At 39.5% G+C, this 25,417-nt stretch overlaps 1 protein-coding gene across 6 annotated transcripts in view; it reads right to left on the bottom strand.

Annotated features, from left to right (window-relative positions):
* Positions 1-3,651: 3,651 nt before the first annotated feature.
* The window catches only part of hivep1 (HIVEP zinc finger 1), a 54,924-nt gene continuing 33,158 nt past the window's right edge, over positions 3,652-25,417 (bottom strand). For all 6 annotated transcript variants that reach the window (XM_032534976.1, XM_032534977.1, XM_032534978.1 and 3 more), the window contains 7 exons: positions 16,962-17,015; positions 8,813-14,568; positions 8,586-8,719; positions 8,300-8,475; positions 7,542-7,643; positions 6,406-6,938; positions 3,652-5,360 (listed from right to left, as the gene is read on the bottom strand). In XM_032534976.1, the coding sequence (XP_032390867.1) occupies positions 4,242-5,360; positions 6,406-6,938; positions 7,542-7,643; positions 8,300-8,475; positions 8,586-8,719; positions 8,813-14,568; positions 16,962-17,015 (7,874 nt within the window). In that variant the 3' untranslated portion in view covers positions 3,652-4,241. The remainder of the gene's footprint in view (positions 5,361-6,405; positions 6,939-7,541; positions 7,644-8,299; positions 8,476-8,585; positions 8,720-8,812; positions 14,569-16,961; positions 17,016-25,417) is intronic.

Genomic DNA, 25,417 nt, shown 5'->3' with positions numbered 1-25,417 from the left:
ACTATAACTTTATTTGGCATACTATAATGTAATTCTTGTATGTCTTTTTGTGTTTTTGCATACTGCATCAATACTGTTTTCGCAATACTATTCCACATCTTTTTACGGCTTTTTTGACATACTATACTATGACTAACCATGTCACACTATACTGTGACTTTTTAATGACATTTTTTTGACATTCTGTACTAAAACTTTTTATGACTTTATAACATCTTTTTTATGATTTTTGAGATAATATACTTTCACTTCTTATGACATGCTATACTATGATTTGTTTTTACATTTTTCAAAATGCAATACTTCAACTTTTTCATGACTTTTTCAACATATACTATGACTCTTATTACTCTTTTCGACATACTATACTATGACTCTTCTAATGACTCTTTTCGACACACTATACTATGACTCTTCTTATGACTCTTTTTGACATTCTATACTATGACTTCTTATGACATGCTATACTATGACTCTTTTCGACTTACTATACTATGACTCTTCTAATGACTCTTTTCGACACACTATACTATGACTCTTCTAATGACTCTTTTCGACACACTATACTATGACTCTTCTAATGACTCTTTTTGACATACTATACTATGACTTCTTATGACATGCTATACTATGACTCTTTTCGACTTACTATACTATGACTTTTTTTCGACACACTATACTATGACTTCTTATGACATGCTATACTATGACTCTTTTCGACTTACTATACTATGACTTTTTTTCGACACACTATACTATAACTTCTTATGACATGCTATACTATGAATCTTTTTACTTTTTTCGACATGCTACTCTATAACTTTTCTCATGACTCTTTTTGACATACTATACTATGACTTTATTATGACTTTTTTGGCATACTATACTTTGACTTTTTTCGACATACAATACTATTACTTTCGTTGAAATATTTTCTACATACTGTACTATAACTGTTTTCGACATGTTATGACTTTTTATGACACACTATACTTTGACTTTTATATGACTTTTTTGACATACTATACTATGAGGTTTTCAACTTACTATACTAACTTTATTTTGTATACTATAATGTAATTTTTTATATCTTTTTTGTGTTATTGCATACTACATTATCTTTTTGTGTTTTTGCATACTGCATTAATGCTTTTTTCGAAATACTATTCCACAACTTTTTTAACATACTATACTATGACTTTTTTTTAACTTTTTTTGACATACTATACTATGACTTTTATTGACTTTTTTCGACATACTATACTATGACTTTTTTATGACATACTATACTATGACTTTTTTCAACGTACTATACTATGAGTTTTTTATGACATACTATACTATGACTTTTTTCAACGTACTATACTATGATTAATTATGACACACTATACTGTGACTTTTTAATGACGTTTTCTCGACATTCTGTACTGTAACTTTTTATGACTTACTTGTGACTTTTTAACATCTTTTTTATGACTTTTGAGGTAATATACTTTCACTTCTTATGACATGCTATACTATGAATTTTTTTAAACATTTTTTGACATGCAATACTTCAACTTTTTCATGACTTTTTTCAACATATACTATGACTCTTCTTATGACTCTTTGACATACTATACTATGACTCTTTTCGACTTACTATACTATGACTTTTTTTCAACACACTATACTATGACTTCTTATGACATTCTATACAATGAATCTTTTTACTTTTTTCGACATGCTACGCTAACTTTTCTCATGAGTCTTTTCGACATACTATACTATGACTTTATTCTGACTTTTTTTGGCATACTATAACTTTTTTCGACATATAACTTTTTTGACACTATATACTAAGACTTTTTATGACATTTCGACATACTATCAATCTTTGACTTTTGTAAGACTTTTTTTTACCAACTATACTATATCTTTTTTCAACAAACTATGTTGCTATGTCAACGTTTTTATGATTTTTTTTTTCCAACATATTAATCTAAGACTTTTTTCGACATACTATACTATGACTTAATAAGCCTTTATTTTGACGTACTACACTATGATTTTTTTTGAATAGGTATACTATGACTTCTTTTGACATACTGTACGATTACTTTTTCCGAGATACTGTACTTTTAATTTTAAGTGACTTTTTTTGACATACTATAACCTTTTGATGACTTTTTTCAACATAGTATACTATAATTTATTATGACTTTTTCGACATGCTATGACTATACCATACTTATGACTTTTTTTACATCTTTTTATGACTTTTTTTCGATTTACTATACTATGACTTCTTACAACTTTTTTGACACACTATACTATGACTATTTGACATATTTATTACATTTATAACATCTTTTTATGACTTTCAACATATCATACTGTGACTTTTTTAAACTATGCCTTTTAACGACATACTTTATGATGACTATACTATACCGTGACTTTTTTGTCATGCAGTACAATGACTGACTTTTTTGACATACTATACTTTGTCTTTTTATGACTTTTTTCAAGGTATTATTCTAAGATTTCTTATAACATACTATACTATGATTTTTTTGACATACTATTTTATGACTTTTTTACAACTTCTGTTGACATACTATGACTTTTTTCAACATACCTATGACTTTTTAGACACACTATACTATGACTTTTTTCAACATACTATACTATCACATTTATCAACATACTATACTATGACTTTTTTCAGCATACTATACTTTGACTTTTTAGGACTTTTTTCGACATACTATACTGTGACTTTTTATAATTTTCCATTACAAACTAAACAACTTTTTTGACATGCAGTACTATGACATTTTTAACATACTATACTTTGACTTTTCAGACATACTATACTGTCTTTATTATGACCTTTTTCAACATACTAAATTCAACAAATACTTTTTTGACATACTATTTTATGACTTCTTTACAACTTTTGTTGACATATGATTTTTTTTGACCTACCTATGAATTTTTTAAGACTTTTTTTCGACATACTATACTATGAGTTTTTTTCAGCATGCAATACTATTACTTTTAGTTTTTTTCAAAATACTATACTATTACTTTTCATGACTTTTTTTGACTTCTTCTGACATGTTCTACTGTGACTTTTTATGACTTTTCATTACAAACTAAATTTTTTGACATACAGTACTATGACATTTTAGACATACTATACTTTGACTTTTTTCAACATACTTTATTATGATTTTTTGCATACTATACTAAGATTTGTTTTAACTTTTTTATTATGATTTTTTTACAACATACTATACTATAATTGCCTTTTCAACATAAGCCTACTACACTATAAATTTACTATGACTTCTTTCAACATACTATACTGACTTTTATCTACATAACATACTAGGGTTTTTTAGACATACAACTTTTTTTGACATACTATACTATGAATTTTTATGACTTTTTCAGCATACTACAATGACTTATCACTTTTTTCACCATACTATACCATAACGTTTTTCGACATACTGCACTAGCATTTTTTTTATGACTTTTTTCAACGTAATGAAGCACTGTATGACTTTAACCCTGATACTTGCCATCTAATCATTGTCCAGTCGACCTTTAAAATATGTAGATATGTGTTTTGTATTTAACAGAAAAATACATCAACACCACTTTAATGTTTGTAAACAAAGTTTTACTGATACAGTTAAGAATATTGATACAGCAATGTAAAGCTACCATAATGCACATACCTATGGACTTATGAATCATAATGGGCACTAGATGGATTATAATAAATAGTTGAACACAATATCTGTACACAGAAACATTGCCCCATAATCCATAGAAATGTACATATACCAGTACAACATTCATAATTCCATAAATTTATGGATGACGAATCCTCCAAAATAAAATAGATATCCTCCATTTGTATGCCTTTCTTTACTTCTATTTTTTGAAATAAACACAAGCAACCACTGAATTTATAAGGAATTATGTACAGGTTCCTAAATAAGAAACTCCATAAAGGCACAATTGTCTATACAACATGTACAAAAAGGAAATTGTCTGGAGCTGACAATAAAGAAAGAAAATGATTGGTCATTATTATAATTATGATTGCACATACGATATGAATGTCAGCATCTGTGCTTTGAAAGGTGATTTGCAAGGAAACAAACCCCTAAAAAGTGTTTTCAGTCTTACAAAGTGACAAGAATTACAAAAAGGGAACCAGAAGAGCTTTTCATGTGGGGTTTTTAGGTAGCAATGACCAGTCTGTCTTCATCATCACTGGATACCTCATTGTAGTCATCAATTACCTTCTGCCAACTGGTCACTGGCGGTGGTCTTGGAGGTGCAGGATCACTGGCTCCTTCAACTGATGACTCTTTAGCACTGTCTGCTTGTCTGTCAGGAGCTGGTGACCGATGCTGCTGGGGGGATTTATCCTTTTCTTGCCTCTCCATAGTCTGTGTGAGCTCTGCTCTGCTACTGCCTTCAGGACTAGGCCTGCTGTCTGAGGTCACTTCTGGGAAGCTACTGACCTTAAAAGAGGCGGGCGGTAAAGCAGGCAGCATGCAACTCCTTAAAGAACCCAGCCAATGTTCACTTTGAGATGGCTGTACTCCCGGAGCTTCAGGACTGCCCTGTCTCTCTGAGAACCCAGGGACAGGACTGAGGGTGGACAGAGGGCTGAGAGAAGGAATGATGGCCGGCAGGGCGATGTTTACTATCTGCAGACCTGGGACGTGTGTCTGGGGGCCGGTGCTGCTTTGTGAGGTGGGGTTGGCAGCTAAAACCTGCAGGGTGGCATTGAGGGTGAGCCCTTGCTGAGACAGTAGCTGGGTGGATGCCAGGCCCGTATTAGTCAGCCCCATGAGGTTAAGTGTCTCCAGACCTACTGGCTGTATTGTTGGAGCCGGCAGGCCAGTGACCTGCCCTAAGGGGAAGCAGGGCACCACACTACTGATTGGTTCCTGGACAACAAGAGGCTGGGTTTGAAAACCCTCTAGATGTGGTGGAGTGTTGGAAGCTGGTAATGGGCTTGTGTTCCTGTGAATGACGCTCACTGCTGGGATGGTGAGCTGCAAGGGGCCAGCTTGGATTGGTACGAAGGTGGAGTAAGCTGCCAGGCCAGCAGGCACCAGCTGGATCCCTCCAACTGGGACCATACTGTAAGAGGAACGAGAGGGCTGCTGGGAGTGCAGGGGCAGGTGACTGAACAGGTGGGTCTGGGTGTCTGTTCCTGGTGTTTGGGTCAGACCCTGTGGGGGAAAGTGCATGAGACCTTGAGAAGGATAAGAGGACGTCTGAGTGCTGCGGTTCACTGGTATGCCCGATTCAGTGACTGCCACAGCAAGAGGTGCCGAAGTGTCCTGTGAAAAAGGAGACATTATTAAATTATTTCTTGACTTTACTATGGCAAAATCCTAAAAGATTTAAAGAGGTTGATGATATGATATGATATTTTATTTGCGTGTCATGCTACTAAGTGGCCCATCCCGGAATGACATGACACCAATACAAAAGTAATTTAATCCACTGATTCCGGTCTAATGTCCACACACAACATACACTACTTTGCAGAGGATCATCGATGCAAAGAAGTCTTCCTTTTTGTCCATGCATGTTCTAAAAGGTTTGCAAATAAAAACGTTTCATGTTTAAACAACCAAACTAACAGATCTTTATCTTTCCTCATCTCTTTTAATTCAACTTTGTTAAATAACTGCAATCTTAAATCATGAAAATTTGGAAAACACAAAGAAAAATTAACTTAATTTTCAATTTCATTGAGATCACATGAATAACACAGTCTGTCTTCCTCACTAGTGCCCGACCAACATCCTGTTTCAATATGGAGAGGGTGTACACTATACTTGAACTGAGCACACACACACAGATCTTTTCACCTTGAACATTTTATATTTTACATATTTCTCAATACCAAGCTCATTTGTCATCAATAAATAAATTCTAAGTTTTGGTTTGTAAAAAATCTTAACAGTCCACTGCTGAAAAACTATCTACCTTTTCTCGCATAAAATATAGTTCTTAAAATCCTGTCCTCTGAAATAACAGGTGGATATCCTCAGCCCAAGGCCCACCCATCTGCATGTCCCATATTAATATTTTCTTACATAATCTAATGTCACTCATATCACAAAAGATATTCCATTATCGGCACATGGATACTACCCAGTGGAGTTTATAAAACAGTTAAAGTGAAATAGTATTTGGATCTATCCACCGAGAGTAATCAGAATCAATAAGATTTGTCACCTTTTTCAGAGCATTCAAAGCAGCTTTGTTGAAGTGCCTCACATGCAGGATTTAAAGTACTGGTGTGGATATGAAAGAAGGGAGGCGGGCAGGCAAGTAGGGGTGGAGAGAGACATAATGAGAATACATGGGTCTCACCTGGGCTAGCTTGGAGCTCTTGCTTGGCACTGGGGGACTAGGGGGCACATCAAAGTCAGGGTAGTCGATGGACATCTGCCTGCATGGGGACACTGGGCTCATCATGTGCACTGACTCTGTGTCTGAGGTGTAGGAGTCGGATGGGATGGTAACAGGCGGAGGAGAGTAAGGGAAGCGCATTGAGCTGTAGCAGGACCCAGAGATAGACATTTGCTTGCTCAGGGAAACAGGGCTCATCATGGGGACAGATTCAGAGTCGGATGTGTGGGATTCGGGAGCTGGAGTCTGGGAGAGAGTAAAGGCGACTGTGCTGATTGACATCTGGGCTAGGAGGGCGCTAGGAGGGACTTCAGCCTCTTTGGAATGGATATGCTGAGGGCTGGCAGAGACGGAAGGGTTGGTGGACAGGCCAGACTCTGCCTGGCTGTCCTCCTCTTCCTCTTCGTTATCATCATTCTCCTCATCATCAGGGCCATCGGAGTCGTCACCATCTGAATCTTGGCGGTCAACGCTGCTCACCTGACTCCGGTCTCCTGTGGATGAGAGAATACGTAAGAAGGAAGACTATTCTTGGTATTCTGCAGAACATATTAGTAATCAAAGCTGGCATAAAATATATAAGCTCTTTGGTAGTACTGAACCATTTTCATTCATTAAAGATTTATGATCATGAAGGTTTTGTTCACACTAAGTGATGTTTTCTGCTCCTGCTGCAGTGTTTCAGACCCTAGACCACCCTGCAGCCCCTTGCTCCATCACAGGCACAGGAGGAAAAACAAATATGGTCTTAAGAGACTGGGACCATAGAATGCTTTCAGGCAGCTTCTCGCACTCTTTTTTTTCTTTCTAAAATTAGACGCAGCAATTTCCTCTTTCTAAACGCTGTGCATGCCGCCCACATGCGCTTTGAGTTAACAGAGAAAGAAGCTGCATTTAGAATTTCTAATTAGACCATGGCAAAGCTATTGATCGACATAGCAACAGAGCACAAGCGGGGGCAATCCGTGTTTTATAGCTCATGTCATTAACAGAACTATTAAAAGAAGGGTAATCCTGTTGTTTATAAGGAAATCAAATTTTGAACACGCAAGTATCCTTCTGTATTCCCCTCTAGGCTGCATAGTTAAGCAATGTACCTGAGTCCTCTGCATCCTGATCATCAATGAGACCCGCAGGAATCCCCATCTCCATGCATTTCTTACTGTGGGCCTTGGATTTCATGTGCTTGGTCAGATTTCCTGCAAGAAGAGAGGCAGTGAGGTCTTGCTGGTGGGTGGAGCTCAAACAATTGCACAGAAGGAGTTTATGTAAGGAAATGTGGTGTTTGGGCAAGCTGTATATAAAGGGTGAGTAACTGATAAAGACATTTTTAAATGAACGTGGGTTGCTCTGACACCAAGTACTGTTCTGCAGTGTGGCGTGGGTTGGCAAGTTCGATAAAGAATGGTGAATCATACTGTCTTGGTTTAGGGGATGGTGAAACAACATCTTTCATTTTATAAAAAGGAAGATGTTCTAGCAGTTGAAGTTTATTAAGCATATATCCTCTCTGATGTAAATTATGTGATAAAAGTGATTTTATGTTCAGTTGTAATATCAGTGTAACAAAATTGTATTTACAATTTTTGGCACCATCATGGTGTAAATGTTTCCAGTAATTTCGAACCACATATTTAAAAGATTAGATTACATTTTGAGGAATCACATATATGGATAAGATCTGGATCATTACATGCACAATATTTAAGTTATTTTTTTATAATGGTTTTTATGTATTTATTTGATTTTGTGTAACTGGTTATTGTGAAAGTTTTGAGACTCTTACACTTCTCTATACCTCTATCATATCATGAGATTTATAGCTCTGAACACTGATCAACTACTGAGCTCTAACCTTTTGTCTTGAAAGAGAAGTTGCAGTGGACACAGTGGTATGGCCGGACGTCCGAGTGGGTGCGGATGTGTTTGCGTAGCATGCTTGGCTTCTTGCAACGGATCCCACATTCTTCACATATGTATTTACCGCGTCCACGTCCACGGACGTAAATATACTCTTCATTAGATTTGTATCTGTGGGGTTGCAATAGAACCATGAGACACACGTAAGATAGGAAGACATAAGATCAAATAAATACATTCAAAATGTATTACACAATGAATGAATCGTTTTCAAATCATACCCGCCATCAAATATTTTGACCCGTCTTGGTTCTGTTTTAGATACCACGTCCTTGTCTGGCTCGTTGCTGGCCTGAGTTTCTGGTTGCACTTTATTTCTGGTTTCAGCTGATATAGACTTCTGGGTTATTGGCACCTGCAGAAAGAAGAAGTGATTGATGTATTTACTGATTTGATTTAAGAAACAAGACAGCAATATAAGAGAAAAAAACTTTGCATTCATTCTTACCCTGGGCATAACGTCTTTTAGCTGGCCTGAGTAAGACAAGATGTCAGATTTCCCGCTCGTTCTTATGGCTGAGGTGTAGTGTATTTTCTTGGAACTCTGCTTGGAGTCAAACAGAGACATGACCACCTTGGTGGGCAACCCAAGAGGGTTATGGTTGTTGGGGCTGACAGTCCAGACAGCATATGCTGAAGTCTTCAGGTCAGTCTGTGGAACATGAAGAGGTTTCCTCTTCATCAAGAAACACCATGTAAAAGTGGTGGCAGTCTTTAGGCTTGGAAAAGACAGGCGATGACTGTCTTTTGTGTTAACCACAGACACAGATGTGGTCAGTTTCACCTGGCCACCATGGAAACTGGATGGCCTAATAGGAGATTTGGCAGGAGTCCATCTCTGTTCCTCAACTTTCTCTTGGGGTTTTAGAGTGTTATTAGCTGACATGGAGGTGCCCTGGCTACCAAATGTAGTATTCCGTGCAGGGCCTGCCTCCTCATGAATAACAGTGCTTGTGTCTTTCTTTAGCCCAGCACTGTCAGGTGACATAGGCTTAACATCATCAGTAGCCTGTGAGTCCTTCTCACCATCGGTTGTAACTTGTGGCAGAGGTGGGGCTTCAGTCTCAATAGGACTGTCAACCGGTTCAGTTGTGCAAACCTGCCTAACAAGTGTTAGCTTCCGCTGCCTGGTAACATCTGACATCTTGCAATTAAGATAATTGACTGACCTGCCATCAGTTAGACAGGCCACACCATGCTCATCCTTAGCCCGTTTTTGGTGCTTCTCCATGTAGATGTCTAAGCTGTTGGCAGGTGACAGCATTCGTTTACTTGAGGCAGTGGGTTCCTGCTGTGGGCATAGAGTCACTGATGCCAGTTTCTTTGTGCTAACTGTTTGAATTTGAGTCCCATCCTTCTTTGCAGTTGGCACAGCATGATTATCACTCTCTACACTGTGAGTGGATGACAAGCTATTTGTTTTGGACACAGAGGGAGCAGGGTGCATCTGCTCATGAGTTATGAGGATTTGTGGCAATGGTATAGCACCTGTTTGGATCTGACCAATTGTGTCCCTTTGCTGCACACCTGACAAAAAAACAGTCTGTGCCTTAATCTCTGAGTTCTGTTGATTGGGTTGACCAACATATACATTTTTGAGTACATCTGACGATTTTGAAACGCTCAAAACTGGATTGGCAATAGGTATTGTTAAAACTGGCAAGGCTATCTGAGTTCCCTGTGTGCTGGAGAATGAGAAGGTTTGGCTTGCTCTCAGAGCAGGACACTGCAGTTGGTATTTGGGCACAAAACTTTTCTTCTCTTCAGGGTCGGCTGGTTTGTTTTGGACGTTCTCTCGACAAACTAAGATCTGGCTCAGCGGTTGTTGTAGCTTTTGGCATATTTGCACCCTTGATGTTTGATGCCACGGGTGTGGAAGGCCATGGACTTGAGGCTGCTGAGTTAGGCTACCCAAATGAATGCTTTGCACAATTTGCTCATTCTTTTGCAAGGGTGCTTCTCCAGTATGCAGAATAAAAGGCTGAGCCATTGTGCGCCTATTGGCAATGTGAATCTGCTGGGATCTATTCTGCTTCAAAGAGCTAACATTTGTAATGGGGGGTTTATCTAGAGGTATGACAGTTTTACGAACCGGTTGCTGACTTTCGGGGCCTATCTTTAAAGACATTTGACGAACTAATGGCCCCCGCCTCCTTTCAATTAGTGGCACCTGGGCAACTTGGAAGATTTGTCCACTTTTTGGCTGGCCAGCAGGTGACAGAGATCTGCTGGGAGATACATTGCCACAGTCAAAGGACTTGCTACGATAGTCACATGAAATCTCTACAGAGGGTTGAGTGCAGGTGATCTGTTCAGATGCGGCACGCCTCATCATTCCAGGCACACCGAGGGTGTTGAAGGCTGTTGGCAAACCTTGAGGCTCTGGAACTTTGCTGACGCACTCCCCTCTAGAAGGGCTTTCTGACCTAGATGTCTCATCTCTGTCAAAAGAGGCTGAGATGCTGGAACAACGAGAAAGACTACTGTCCCTGCTGAGGCTTCGAGAGAGGCTGGACTCAAAACTGGATTCAGCTGAGGAGTTGTCCATTTGAGCTAGACGAATTCTTTTCTTTTTTGGTGGAAGTTTCTCCGCTGGTAACTTCGACAAACTCTCACTTCTCGGCGGCCAGTTGAACTGATCTGCAGGCTTATCTGCTGGCTCAGTAGTCTGGGTTTCGTGTTCTCTGTCAGGCTCCTCTGTGACCAGAATCTCAGGAACTTGGATGTTATTTTGACGAACCAAACGAGACTGATGGACAGGAGTAGAGTTTTCACCAGTTGCTGCTATGGAGCCATCAGTGCATTGTTCCTTACTTTGATTTCCATAGTCAGAACTCTTGGGTTTGGAAATGTTTTCATGGTAGCGTTCGGCTGAGACATTTACTAATGCATCCGTTTTGAGTTTGGTGAGGGGATCCTTCTCCAAAATATCAACAGGAGAGGCCCTGTCAATCGATTCCGTCTCAAATGAATTGGGTCTGCTGAGAGAGTTGGTGTGTCTAATTACTGAAGTACCACTGCCTTGCCTTTGCAAGTCTCCTTTAGGAGAAGTGCTGATCTGGGTCTCTCGTATTGGTGACAGTCTAGAATCTGAAGTATTATTACCTCTTGCTACGAGCTGAATCTGAGTTAGCTTTGACTGGTTGTTTTTGGGCTGTATGTCTACTATTACAGCATGCTGAGAAAAGGTCTGTCTGTCCAGAGCTGTTGGCAGCTCAAAACTAACTGAACAAGGTGGAATGGTGTCAGTGGGAGATTGATCATCCTCATCGCCAACGCTTTTCATTTTCCTTCTCTTCCTAATTGATGTCTGTTGATCAGGTACTCCTGAGCCACTAGTTGATCTAGGGACTATGGGCTGCATTATGTTAACGTGACAAACATCTTGATCAGTTTCTTTAGCCGTAATCGGCTTGTTTTTTGGACCATGAAGTTCAGAGCAATAGAATTTCTTGTGAGTTTCAAAATTCTCTAACTTTCTGTAGCGATTACGACACGTTTCACACTCATACATTGTGCCTTTATTCTGCTGAGGCTTTCTGTTTCTGTCCTGACTATGCTCAAAAGATTTGCTTCTTTTTATCAGCTCTGTGGAATTGCCTAGACCATGATAGCCCTCATCCATAGAGCGTACAGTAGGGAGGCCATGCCCATCATTTGTGGTAAAGTCCTCCACTGCTGCTTGTCTGACTAAGGTACGAGAATGTATTGCTGGATTTGGGGTTAATGGGGTTGATGAAAATACATCATCATTAAACAAACTTATTTTGTCATCAAATGATTGGCAAATTCGCAGAGGATGGGGGAGGGGGGGCACATTAAGGGGAAGAGCAGAGTGTCCAGGTGTAGTAGGCATAGAGTTACTTCTTGTTATTGGCAAACAATCCATTGGTGGGTATTGAGAAGGTACAGAGAGAAGAAATACTGGCTTTGATTTATCTGTAGGCGTGAATGGGGACTTGGGGATGTCTGAGCTGGAACTTGACCTTCTTCCCATTGGTTTAAGATCAAACTGAAAAGAGTCTTTAAATATGTATGATTTAGGGGAGTCTATGCTACCTCTCCTTGAGAGAGATGTCCTCCTTGGCTTTACACTGTCCAGCTGCTTGTTGTCAACAACTGCCTCATTATCAGATATCAACTTTGAAATGCGTTCTTCCAGAGACAGTGCTTTGGCTTCTAATGGTGGACGCATCTGTCCTTCTGTGGCTTGTGACGTTTGCTCAGCTGCTACATGCATTACTGTAGCAACCGCATGAGGGACATGGGGAAGAGTATTCTTGGCAATGTCAATGTCCCCTGGTGGAGTTATCTTAACAAATGGGCTGGGTGGACTCATTGCCTGGTCAGCGCTTTCAGAACGTGAGAAGTAGCCAGAATCTGTACTTCCCAAACTGCGAGGACTTAGTAGACACTTGACCTGCTGCTGTTGGGAGAAGTCTGTTGCTTGTTGCCTTTGAAGCTGAGCATGTCCACCCAACAGAGGAGACTTGCACTGTTGATCTTCATCTTCGCTTACAGTATCGAGTGAGGGATTTGTACCATCCACCTCTTTAAGAGATGACAAGACTGTCAAGCTTGATCTCATGTTGGCAGTCTGGAACTCTCGTTGCCGTTGTGCAGCCGCTTGCTCAGGTGCTGCACATGTAACTCTTGGGCTATCTGCCCTCAAAGGGGAGACATTAACTGGGTATACAACAACTTTTGGAAGGGCAGCTGTCCCTTTGGGTTCCCGCGTCCTCTGATCTGGGGCTGGTTTAATTGACTCTAACACAGCTGATGAGTCTGCTTCCTCGTGGCTTGCTTGAGTTGTACCTGCACTCCGTAAACTATTTTCAGACAAAGCTGTGACACTGCTCTGTGATGAGTCAGGGTCCAAGTCTGCAGTGCTACCATCCTCATCACTGTCACCACTCTCCTCTGCCTCTGAATGTGTTCCTAGGGCTTTGTCGGATTCTTGAGAAAGCGATCCACCTCCAGATTCAGAGCGTGCAATGAGACCAAGTTTTATAGCATGAGCATGTGATTTCTTGTGCTTGTACAAGTTGCTCTTGGTTTTGAATGAGAAGCCACAAGTAACACAAGGATATGGTCTTTCTCCTGTGTGAGACCTGATGTGTTTGAGCAACACACTGGGTTTTGCACATGCCCGACTGCAGTATTCACAAACATACTTTCCTGGCTTCTTAGGCTTTTGGTCCTTAAAAACCTGATCAGCACCAAAATTCATTAAAGTGGTCATCTGAACTTGGTTGCTGCCAGGTGTAACTGGGACCTGAATGGTGCTGGGAACACTTGCTGAGAGGGACTGGCACGTGTGCACAACTGGCGGTTGACTTTGTGGCAAAGCATTGGAGCCTGAGGGAACAGGTGCATGGGTTATAGTGGATGGTCCGGTATTAAAGCTCATGTGCAAGCTGGGCTTTTCTGGATTTGAAGCAACATGCATAAAATGCGGTGTAGCGAGAGGAGAGGACTGCATTGGAGTACCCTGTGTAGATGCCTGCACGTTTCCCTGTAGTGGTCCTGAAATGCCAATAAAGTTGCCTTGTTTGTCAATATAATAAGTCTGCATACCAGAAGGTTGGTTCTGGAGACCAACATTGACAGCTGGCATTGTTGTTAATTCACCACTTGATTGAGCATTAAGGGTGGAAGCTGGTATTGCAATGGCTGTGACCTGCAAGGAGTTTTTCCTCTCAGCTAGTGTACTAAAGTCAGGCTCCATGGCCTTCAGTAGAACATCAAGTGAAGCACTGCTGTGGTAAGGATCTCCCTCAAAGCTGGGCTTTTGGCTCTTGCTGTCTTTGGACTGAAACACTTCAATCAACGAGCCCTCCTCACCATCAGTGGGCTCAAGTGATGGTGGTCTAGAAGACGTTTCTTCTTGCTTTACCCTTTCAGTGTCAGTGGAAGGTGACCCCTTGTGTGGGGATGCGGCAACTGGTTGGGCATAATTTGGGTCTCTTTTTTCACTGGGTGATGTTGGAGGATTGTGGGATGGACTGTTGGAATAGGAGCAGCAAGAAGAAGGTGCAGATTCCTTGGACAATGCTCCGTGGAGCGCAGTTTGAGATGTTTTCAACTGCAGGGGCTTCTTCACCGGAGATTTTGGAATTTTCTCTAGAGGATTCTCTACAACAACCTTTTTCCTCTTCAGGCCTTTTATGTTATCTGCATTTCTCTGACTACTTTCAGATATCCCTGTGGGAGAAAGAGACAGAAATGCACAGTTAGTACAACAACACCATCTGTCTCCAAACTTTCCCAACGCTTTACTAAATGGGCAGATTAAGCTTAAAAGTCCCCTCTGAGAAAATAAATTCCTGTGCTGAATTGTTAAAATGTTCTTATTGGCTTATTAACCTAATATAATTTAATTTGTAACTAGAGACTGCAGATAGACCTTTTAGAAATGTTGTCATTTGGTTTTAACTAGTGCCCATTTCCAAATTATTATAATAGTGGCAAATAGAGAGGCCACCAACACCTAAAGCTATGGTACTTGGTATTTTTTTACTAGTCATTTATATAACTGTTAATTAAACATTTATATTATTTAATATGATTTATATATGATTTATATTCCTAATTTGCATCAACAGTTTAGCACATAAAAGAAAACAGTGGGAGCAATTTATCGCCTCAATAATAAACTAATTTATTCTGATATTTAGCATTGATTGATAAGCATCAACTGATCAAATTACTATACTTGTCATTTATTGGTAACAGATGTTTTTTAAAACTTTCAGCAGACATATTTTGTTTAGGTTTGGTTTTATATAGGGTTTACACTGCTGAACTTTCAGACTGAATCAAAACTAATATTCTAGTTTGCTTCTCTTAATTATACAGTCATCTTGAAACCAGCAATTTAATGTTGATGAACATGCAGAATAATAACAATAGTGCAAAATAATAACATTATCTATGTTGCTGTTATACAAAAAAAAAATCTTGTACTCATCAGCTATTTTAAGTTTTCTAAATTAAAGATAAAGAGCAAAACCTGCCACATTAAATTTCTGAAAAGCTTTCACTTAAAGGTGAATGCTTTAACTCTGTATTTTAATTGAGTTTATTAAGAATTTCTTTTGTTAAAATTGGATGAGCATATATTCTCTAATTTAGACACATCACCCTTACCTTTAATTATTTGCTGTGTGACTAATACTATAGAGGCCTACGCTTCATTACATAAGTAAAGCATATTTTTGTTCCTTTTTTGCTTGATGCACGGAGACTCAGCTGATCAGAAAATGTAAGTGCACTCCAAACTGCATTTCAATAACAAAGTAGCACTTTTTTTACAAAGGGCACACCCATACCATGGTGTCCCATAAGGTATCGAGTTGGCCATGCAATAGTGATTCAGGCATGTTCTTTTAAGGACATGTTGCATAAGATTAGCTGTGCCCTGTCACAGTTTCCTGGCTTGGTAGGTATTTCCCAAGATGAGGTCAGGGTTCCTTCAAGGTCTCCACCATAATTAGATTGAGGAACGCCTTGTCTTTACGTAAGGTAATCCATTCGCCACACAAACATGCAACCATTTTAAAGCAGCACACAACCAATGTGACATGCTCTCAAAGCCAAACCCTGTGATTTTTAATAACTCGTCTTACATAGAAACACATTTCTTTCAACTGAAGCTGAAAGACGTGGGAAAAGGATTAGTTCTTCTTACCCACAACTAGGACAAAGTCTGCAAAAGAGATTCCATGACTTTGCCACAACTTTTCCATTATAATAAAGTACTTTATAAACAAACATATGTCACTGTCTGTCTTCAGCTGCAACTTTTATTGTTAGAAAAAGCTGTTTAGGCTATTGTCAGGGAAAACATAAAACTAATCAAATCAGCAAATTCTGTTCCGATACAATTTTCCTCCCCTATCTTACCATATGAAGCTTGTGATTTTAATGCAGAATAAAGATGGTAGTGTGAAAGAGCTACTGACAGAATCACTGTCTTTTTATAGGCGGTTGTCAGAGGGATTAACCTTTGACATGTAGGCACGGACATCAATATCTGCTGTAATTTTGGAGAGAGACTGAGATATTCTTATTTGTGCTCTTTCTATTTAGTGTATCCACCCGATCTCAACTACAATGGCTAATTCAATCAAAGCTTGCATGTCCTGCAAATAAGCTGGGCGTTTCAAAAAGCACCATGTTGCAGTATCAAGTTAAGCTCAGCTTAAACCGAGACATTTTCTGGATGAAGATTTCTTTCTTTGCAGCAACATATTTAACTGTAAAATTTAACAGTTTCAAATAATAATTATGTCAGGTTTGCTAAAAACACAAGAGCACATTCAGGGCAAAGATATTAAAATACATAAATAAACCAATAATGAAGTTTAATTAAATTACAACTAAATAAAGGACAATTTTGACAAACCAATGCTACAATCTAATAAATATCTTTTGCACAACTGACAAAATACACTTTACATTCCAGACCAGTGAATACCATTTATTTTGTGCTTTCCACAAAAAAACTAATTTGAGCATTTTATTCCTATTCTACCAACCTCCATTCAAATGAAAGAGGAAACATTTCACCCAAGTCTTGATAAAAGATCTCTTACCTTTCTGTGAGCCTTTGGGGTCTTTGAGCTCTTTCTGTGCCTCTTCGATTTTATCTGCAGGACAAGAACAGAAACCATTTTCAGCACAGATGCACACAGACTCTTGCTCCACAGCGAAGGCAGTACAGAATGTAACTAACGATGCTGGGGATGCTTCCCACACGGCTGCAGCAGGATGAACGTCTTTCAAATGAAAAACAGATATTCTTCCATAGCTGGGAGAGACTGAGCTATTACATTATGGAAACTACTGCAATTATGAAGGGGGCAAGTCTTGTGTGCACACACAATAACACAACCATGCAAGCACACCCACTTATATAAAATTAATAGCATAACTATGTATGATATACAGGTTAAGTTTGCAAACAAGTCAATATGGTGGGTTCATTCTCATTATCACAGAGCGAGCACTAACCCACAGGTCAATTTGCATGTTTAAATAGCATTTACACCCCTCTGGGAAGTTCTATTATACATCACAAACATCACCCACAATCCAGCAGGTGAAGAACCTGTTTATGTATAAACCATATGCATGTGTGGGAGGTGTCGCAGTATTCAATGTGTGTTACTGTAATCAATATTAATTATATACGCTGGCTCATTGTGGCGTGAATTTATTTAATTTTTATACACAGTGGAATAGAGGCTCCTGCAGGGTCACTACCACAGGCTGTGGGAGTATGTACATACATACATACATACATACATACATACATACATACATTTACAAGGTTCTTTAGTTTTTAATTTAAAAAAATGTAGTTTAGAGAACAGGCTAAATTGTAAATAATATAAATGGCAAGATATAAAACAAATATTTACAGTGCAAACTAACAGTTTGTATTTCTTATTACGTTGAGTAAATCTAGTGCATCATCAACAGCTTTTTGTAATTTGTTTCCGGAGGGTTAATCGTGAAACTCTGCCATTTCCGACGAAAGAGAGAGAGACAGTTTATGTTATATCAGCAAGCAAACTTTATCACAACTGCACACAATGTACTGCTTGCTGGCAAAGTGCTTATTTTAAAACGTTACTGACATAGACACTTTATATACGGATAACCCCGTCATTGTAACCAAAATATGTCTGAGTTTATTTGCAAAGCTTATGTCAGTGAACTAGCATGTTGCTGCTTGAAACACTGGCTACTATCAACACATAGGACGAGCTGACCAATCACAGTCCCTGCAGTCTGCGATGCCTTGACACAAAGTTCCAAGGTTTTGGAGGTGCATGTCGAGCTACGGCAGAGGGCTCGGAGAGAGGTTCGCGTTGATGCAGAGCAGTCTGCGGGGGTCCGTCGAGTGCCGTTGAGTCAACACAGAACCAGATCTGTGTTTTTGTTGTGTAAATCAATAAAAAAAAAGCAATGAGCCTTCTACCTGTTTTAAGTGCAAGTGTGCATGCAACACACTCACAATTAACCAGAGAAAAATAGACGATTACTAGAGAAACTCAGCATGTTTCTGCCTCCCATGATCATATAATTAGACGGAAGAATAAACCCTCTGTGGCTTCTGTGCCCTGCACATGACATTACGGTGCAAGACGAGTCCTCAAGGACCAACGGTAACAGTTTTGTCCTAGATTGCACAAATATTAATGGAGGGTGAAAGAGGATGTTCTTCTGTGGTTCCCAAAAAACACAGTGCAATGCCAGGAATACTCAGAGGAGGGGGTGGACACGAGCGGGCCACAGAAGAGGTCAGTAGATTATTTAAGTGTGTGTGTGTGTGTGTGTGTGTGTGTGTGTGTGTGTGTGTGTGTGTGTGTTGTGTGTGTGGCTGTGTGTTGTTGTGTGTGTCTGTCAGGAAACACAGCAAGCGAGGCTCATGAGGAGAGGCCAGAAGGCTTGTTTATGTCTTTGATAGAAAGGTAGGACATATAAAGGAACACCTTGCTAATAAAGGAATCAGGTAGGTTTTGTTTTCCTGGGAGCGACACACACAGAAAGGAAACTTCCCTCATGGTTACCACGGGTCGCCCTTACCGCTTCCTCAAGTAAATGTCTGTTATTGCAAAACCAATTGGAGATACTAAATGCTTATTTTAGTGGTTAGGAGGTTTGGAGGTAGATTTTTGCGAGCATATGCTTAATTGTTTGCACAGCTTGATACATATGTCTTGAGTTAGACCGCAATGGCAAACCGATGCATAAGTGATTACTGACCAACAAAAATCTTATTAGTGGTTGTGTATGGTAAGACAGCAGAATGTAAGCAGTTATAGATTGGATTGCATTTCTTACATAACAAGCCACAAAGAAGACCCCTTATGCTGAATGACAACCATGAAGTGAAGCTCTGGAGCATGGAAAAGAACAGGATACACCCAAATCAGTAGAAAAGGATCAGACAGCGTTAGCCTAAAAAAAAGGCCAAAGAAATATTCCATGCACAGTGCCCAAGTTATTAAAACAGCAGGGAATGATTATAGGGTCGTTCATATTTGCCTCATTATGGCTGTCGGGGTTGCTGAGGTGGTCTGGGTGATATTACACTACACATTTCACTATGGATGCTTTGAGACTTTTGATACGTCATCTGAAATCTGTGTAATTGTCCTGTAACCACAGGAAAACAGTAACAGGAATCTACACAAGTGTTGCATGTTGCCAGTAATGAAAACCAGAGCATATTGATTAAAACATGACCACGAAATTTGAGGAAAAACACAGTTTAAGGGTACTAAACATAAAAAAGGAGACACTTAAGTAAGTAAAAAGTTAAACTGTAAACGTGTAAACTGTTTACAAGTGTAGACTTTAAACAAAACAGAAAAACTTTAGAATACTGTACTTTACATACTGCAGACAAGTAACGCTGTGATTCTTTTTTGGTTAAGCTCCTTTCAACTAATACATGACACAAAAATGACCAATAATCTGCAAAGCACATTGAACCACTATCCACCAGAGGGATTTAGTACGCTTAAGTAGGCTGTAAGCAAAAAGCATGTGAAGCATCTGACTGTCTTTATTAATTTAGTAGAATATGAGTCAATACAGTCTTCTGATGCAACTTAAACATGTGGCTGTGCGTCTTACTTAAATCGCAGAAGAGATAGATCTACATCTACACGTTGTGTAGTCATCTTTCCCTCCTTCATCTGCCTGATGCTCCTGATAACTCTCCTAACGCAGCGCTGTTTGACAGTACTACAAATGCGGGGACAAAATCTAAAATGCAGATCAATGTTCAGTCTCAAGGTGGCCGACTCATGATCTTTGATCGGGGCAACGTGACAACTAATGATATGCGAAGATTATTCTGGGAGGGGCCGGAGTGGGTGGGTACATGTCAATTAAGCAGGGGCTTGTGGGCGAGGGAGTTGTTTTTTTTTTACTGGTTGCTGTCATGACAACCACAAATCTTGTATGCAGCCCCCCCGCAACTTCCAGCCCACTCCTCTCTCTGCGCTGTCGAGGATGAGTGGGAAATGTGCGCCCCGAAGGCCAAAGTGACGTCACCACACAAAAAACGTGCATCCTTTTGAATCCCACCTTATGTGTATTTACAATCCATCAGCGTTGGCCAGGGGGTTGCTCAGTGGGAAGGGAAGCCCATCTCAACTCCATTAAGGCGTCTGACAGACAATTATCAGTGAAGATGTAGCCGCAGATGCAAACACATGCTAATGAGCTGGAGCGCCTACTCGCCTCTGGACCTTATAAACCAAACTTCTGTGTGGAACCAGACCCCCCACCTGTCTAATGAATACCAATATTACATTACATTACAGCAAAGTGGCAACTTTAACCCACATGCAACAGCACAACTGCATCTCCCTGGGACCTGATTCCCCCCTTAGAGGCCCTTCTGCCTGTTGGCCGACAAATAACCAGGCTCTACACGCTCTCCTGCCCTTGCTGCCAGCCTGTAACACATTCATATTTTGCACGACAGCCTGCCCTGCTGGGCTTCAACATGCCAAATGGCGGCCATCAACGACAGCTTTTCACAGAGTCCATATGCACGGCGTTCACGTATTTTAGATGGCCCTGATGGCTCAGCTCCAGCTTTTCCTGCTAGCATCAAGATATATGTTTTGGGGAGAGGAGTGTCATCAGTATGCACGACACTACGCCAGTATACCAGCGTCTAGGCAGATGGGCGTCCACCAGCCATCATTGCACTAATGCTACAGCAAATCACTTTATCTCACTCAACATATTTAATGTTTTAGTGAAAACGGCATTACATGTGTTAAAGGTTGAAGTGCCTGTTAGTGTAGAGCAAGCTGTCGATATAACACACTCACATACAGTGATAGCGGTTTGATGTCTGGTGCACTGCCAGCTGGATGTGGACTGCAGCACATGTAGCACTACAAACAAACAGTGTTTGGAGAGGAAGAGGAGGAAAAGATGTCTCAGCAGGATGAAGATGACGAGATGGGAGTCGGCAGCTGCCCCCTTCTTCTCCGTCACTGTGCGGGAGGGTGATGGAGATTATGTAACTCCAGAGCACCTCCACCAGCCTGCTGTACACTGTGTGTGCACTGCAATCACTAACAAGGACATTTTCCACTAAACAAAAACAGACGGAAACCTCAATGTGGAGATAAATGATAAGTCGATTAATCAGAAACTATTTTGATATTTTTAAGAAAAAAAAGGCAATATCCTTCTCATGCTTCCGACGTGTATCCCATCAAATCAATCAATTATGAAAATAATAGTTAATTGTAGCCCTCTACATTTGCATTTGCCTTTCTACAGCTGAAACAATTAGTCAGTTAAATTGTTACTTAATCAACTGAAAATGAATCTGCAACAGTTTTCATGTTGATTAATCAAAAAACTGCTGGTTGCAGCCTTTCAGATGTGAAGATTCCCTGCTGTACTCTGTCTTATACAACATGAAATTGAACCTATTAATATTCTGCAGATTCATTCTGAGCTGTGTTAACTTCTTTGTTCCGTTTTGTGTTTAACAGTTTATTGCAGTTTTTCATAACAGATGTAAAAGCAACAACCTTTCCTTTTCTTTAACTGTGAATCAACATCAGTAGAAAATGCAATCAGGCTTCATATGAGAATAACTATTATTATTATTATTATTATCAAATATTAAACATGGACGTCTCCTCCTATAATAGTCACAACAACAGCTGGGAGTTGCATGAGCTTTGCAGAATTCCCTGTCACCTTTAAAAGGGAAGCGTGTTGATGTTATTTTAGTTTTTCCTCTTGTGGCCTGCGGAGGAGACGCAGCATTTCTGCAGCTCTCAGCAGCTGACCCATGCAATAAGTGGCCATAAAGGTTACTGTCAGCGTCTGACACATTCTATATCTTAACGGACACACCCAGACAAAGAGACAGCCTTGAGGGAGATGAAGCGGTCTGAAAGCTGAAATTCCAAGAATAAAAAGTGGTACAGGAAGTGCTCTCTTGTGGACAGATGATGCAGAGCAGAGGAATCCCCTCTCCCATACCATTGTCCCGTTAACCTGCCCTCTATGATCATCAGCTGGCTAAGAGGGGAGCACAAAGTGACTTTCCCCCGTCTCGGTCACACATTAGCTGGACTGAGAGCTGGAGTGGTTCGCTCCATCAGATCTAACCGACCTAAAAGGGTAGAGGAGATAGAGAAGTCTAAATCATTCCCAATTTCTGCTTTTCTAACTCAAACAGTAGGTATAATTTCCGTTAAATGATGTTTATCGACCATAAATTCCAAAATTAACTGTAAAACTAAAGTTAATGAGTTAGCGTTGAAAACGTCAAAAAAGTGACAAAACGTTGAAAAAAGTGTCAAAAGTGTTGGAAAAAGGGACAAAAACGTAAGAAAAGGTTAAAAACGTTGATTAAAAGCCTCATCAAAAGTGTTTTTGACGGGAAGACAACACAAGGGTTAAATCAAAACCTGTCCTTCAGCAGAGATATAGAGCAACAAGCAGGGCAAAAAGAAGAAGAGGAGCGTTTGGTGTATCTAAAAACAAACTTAAAACTAAGCATTCAATCAAAGTCCTGCTCTATCTGCAGCCTAGACATCAGCTGCTGACCGCTCAGCATCAAGGTGGAGGGAGGCAGCAGTCCAGATTGTAGGGCTGGGCAATGTATCAGTATTGTATCAACATCAATATATGAAGCTAGATATATACCTAGAGCTGGGCAATATATCAAAATAATATCAATATTGTGATATGACACAGGATATTGTCTAAAATGTTGGATACCGTAATATCATGACATGACCTACAGTAAGTGTTGTCTTTTCCTGGTTTTAAAGGCTACATGACAGTAAAGTTGTCATTTTCTGAACTTACCAGACTGTTTTAGTCGTTCTATTATTTTCCTTTACCCACTTTGTCATTTTATCCACATTATTGATGATTATTTATCTAAACTCTCATTGTCTTTTAACTTTGTGAAAGCACCAATTGTCAACGCAACAATATTGCCGCAATATTGACATCGATGTATTTGGTAAAACATATTATGATATTTGATTTTCTACATATTGCCCGGCTCTACCAGATTGTTTACAGTATGTGCATAATGTTGAAGGGAAATGACATAGCCAGGGCATGTGTGAGTTAAATGAATAAAAATAAAAACTAGAGCTTCAGACGGGCAACCTTCAATAATGCATGTCTATAAAATGGAGAAAGGATGCAGATCTTGTACACAAACACACAGGATCGACAGTCATAAGGAGAAATGTGCTTGTTTGAGGTACTTATTTTCTATAAATATAATAATAATTAGAAGACGCGTTTCCTTCTCTCCTAACAATTCGTGATGAAGCTGCAAACCCCAACGAATGTCAACGAATGAAATATTGATCACACACAGACAAAGACAGTGGTTGGGTATCTGTGTAGTACTGCTGCCCCCGCAGGAAACTGTAGGTGGAAGAAGCAGCAGACTGGAGGCCACTGATTATTGGGACTGCGTGGGCACCCTTGTGAAAAATTGATATAACGAGAACTTTACCGGGTGGTGTGTGTGTGTACGTGTGTGTGTGTAGGGGGGTTTAATGGTGCAGGCAGGGATGAACGTGAATGTGAATTTTCCCTCTTCAACCTTTTTCAGACCACACACGGATTATCCTTCCTCCCCAAAAAAAACTGCCTGCACTAAAATAGCCAAGAACAAGCCAGACTCCAAACAATACACAGAAGCAGCAGCCAAGAAACACTAAATGATGGTTTCCTTCCCTCGCAGTCACAAATCAGGGAAGGTGTGAAGCCTGTAAACTTGTTTTATGTAGTATGCAGGCAAATAAATCACAAACCGCAGAGGATCTGCAATCTGCAACTTCAATTGTGGATTAATTCAGTCTGATGGGTCTTAAGGATATTAAAGCAGAAAAAACATTTCTACTACACAGAATTCAGCTTTTTAATTTAGACTTTCCTCTAATCTTTGCTTTTTTCTTGCAAATTACTGGGTGGTTTGAGCACATCTAGCCTTTTTAAAGCAATTCAAACTAAACAAGGAGATAGCGTTGGGTAACGCTGATTTTAGTCAAAGTGTGTTATGCCAAACATAAATTTGCAGAATCCAATGTGAAATCTTTAAAGTGTGTGTTTTATCTGGCTAAACAGTCCAAACCCCAAATATATTCAATTTAGTTGTATAACACAGAGAAAAGCAGTATTAAGCAGTATTCAGTTAAGTACAAGTACAAATTCCACTTTGAAAAAATACTCCATTAAATGTGAAACTTCTGCATTAAAGATGGTATATAAGCAAAGGTTTTTAATTGTTATCAGTAAAATGTACTTAAAGTATCAAAAGTAAGTACCAAAGATGAAAAAAATGGTCCTGGTGAGTGTTAGGCTATTATATATTATTAGATTATTATTACTGATGCATTCATGTGTGAACAGCATTTTACTGTTCCATTTTTAATTATTTGATATGGAGCTGTAACCACTGAGTATTTTCCTTATGGATTAATCTAAAGATCGTTTCCTTGATCAAATCCTCGATTGTTTGGTTTGTAAAACATCAGAAACTTGTAAGGAATGTCCAAAAGTATTCAATTTACTGTAACTGAAGACAAAGAAAAAGCCACAAATTGTTCATTTGAGTAGCTGACACTAACAGTTATCGAAAGAGTTGCAGATGAAATGTGGCGAAGTAAAAGTATAAAATAGAGTAAAAGGACTACTGAGCCTCACATTTAAGAAACCAAAACTGTGGCCTCTTTGTTTGAATAAAATACTATTAATAATTCATTGTTTTAGCTCTAATACGCCTACTGCTCTATAAAACAAGTACTAACTGAACATTGAGCAACTTCCTACTTTAGATTCCTGTCAGTGTTTGAGCCCAACTGTTTCAGATAGGACGTGAAAACAGTCTTTGAAATTCTTCAGTGAGTCCTCAACTGTACACAAACACACTTTTAGTGAACTTTTAGCAAGGGCTAAAAAAAAAAGTGGAAGTAAAACAAGCTGCACGTCAAACTTCATCCAGTCAGCGTCTCGAGTG

Source organism: Etheostoma spectabile, chromosome 14 (genome assembly GCF_008692095.1).
Source record: "Etheostoma spectabile isolate EspeVRDwgs_2016 chromosome 14, UIUC_Espe_1.0, whole genome shotgun sequence".
NCBI classification, from domain to species: Eukaryota; Metazoa; Chordata; class Actinopteri; order Perciformes; family Percidae; genus Etheostoma; species Etheostoma spectabile.
Note: the sequence above shows the minus strand (reverse complement) of the source record. Positions and strands in the feature narration are given on the sequence as shown.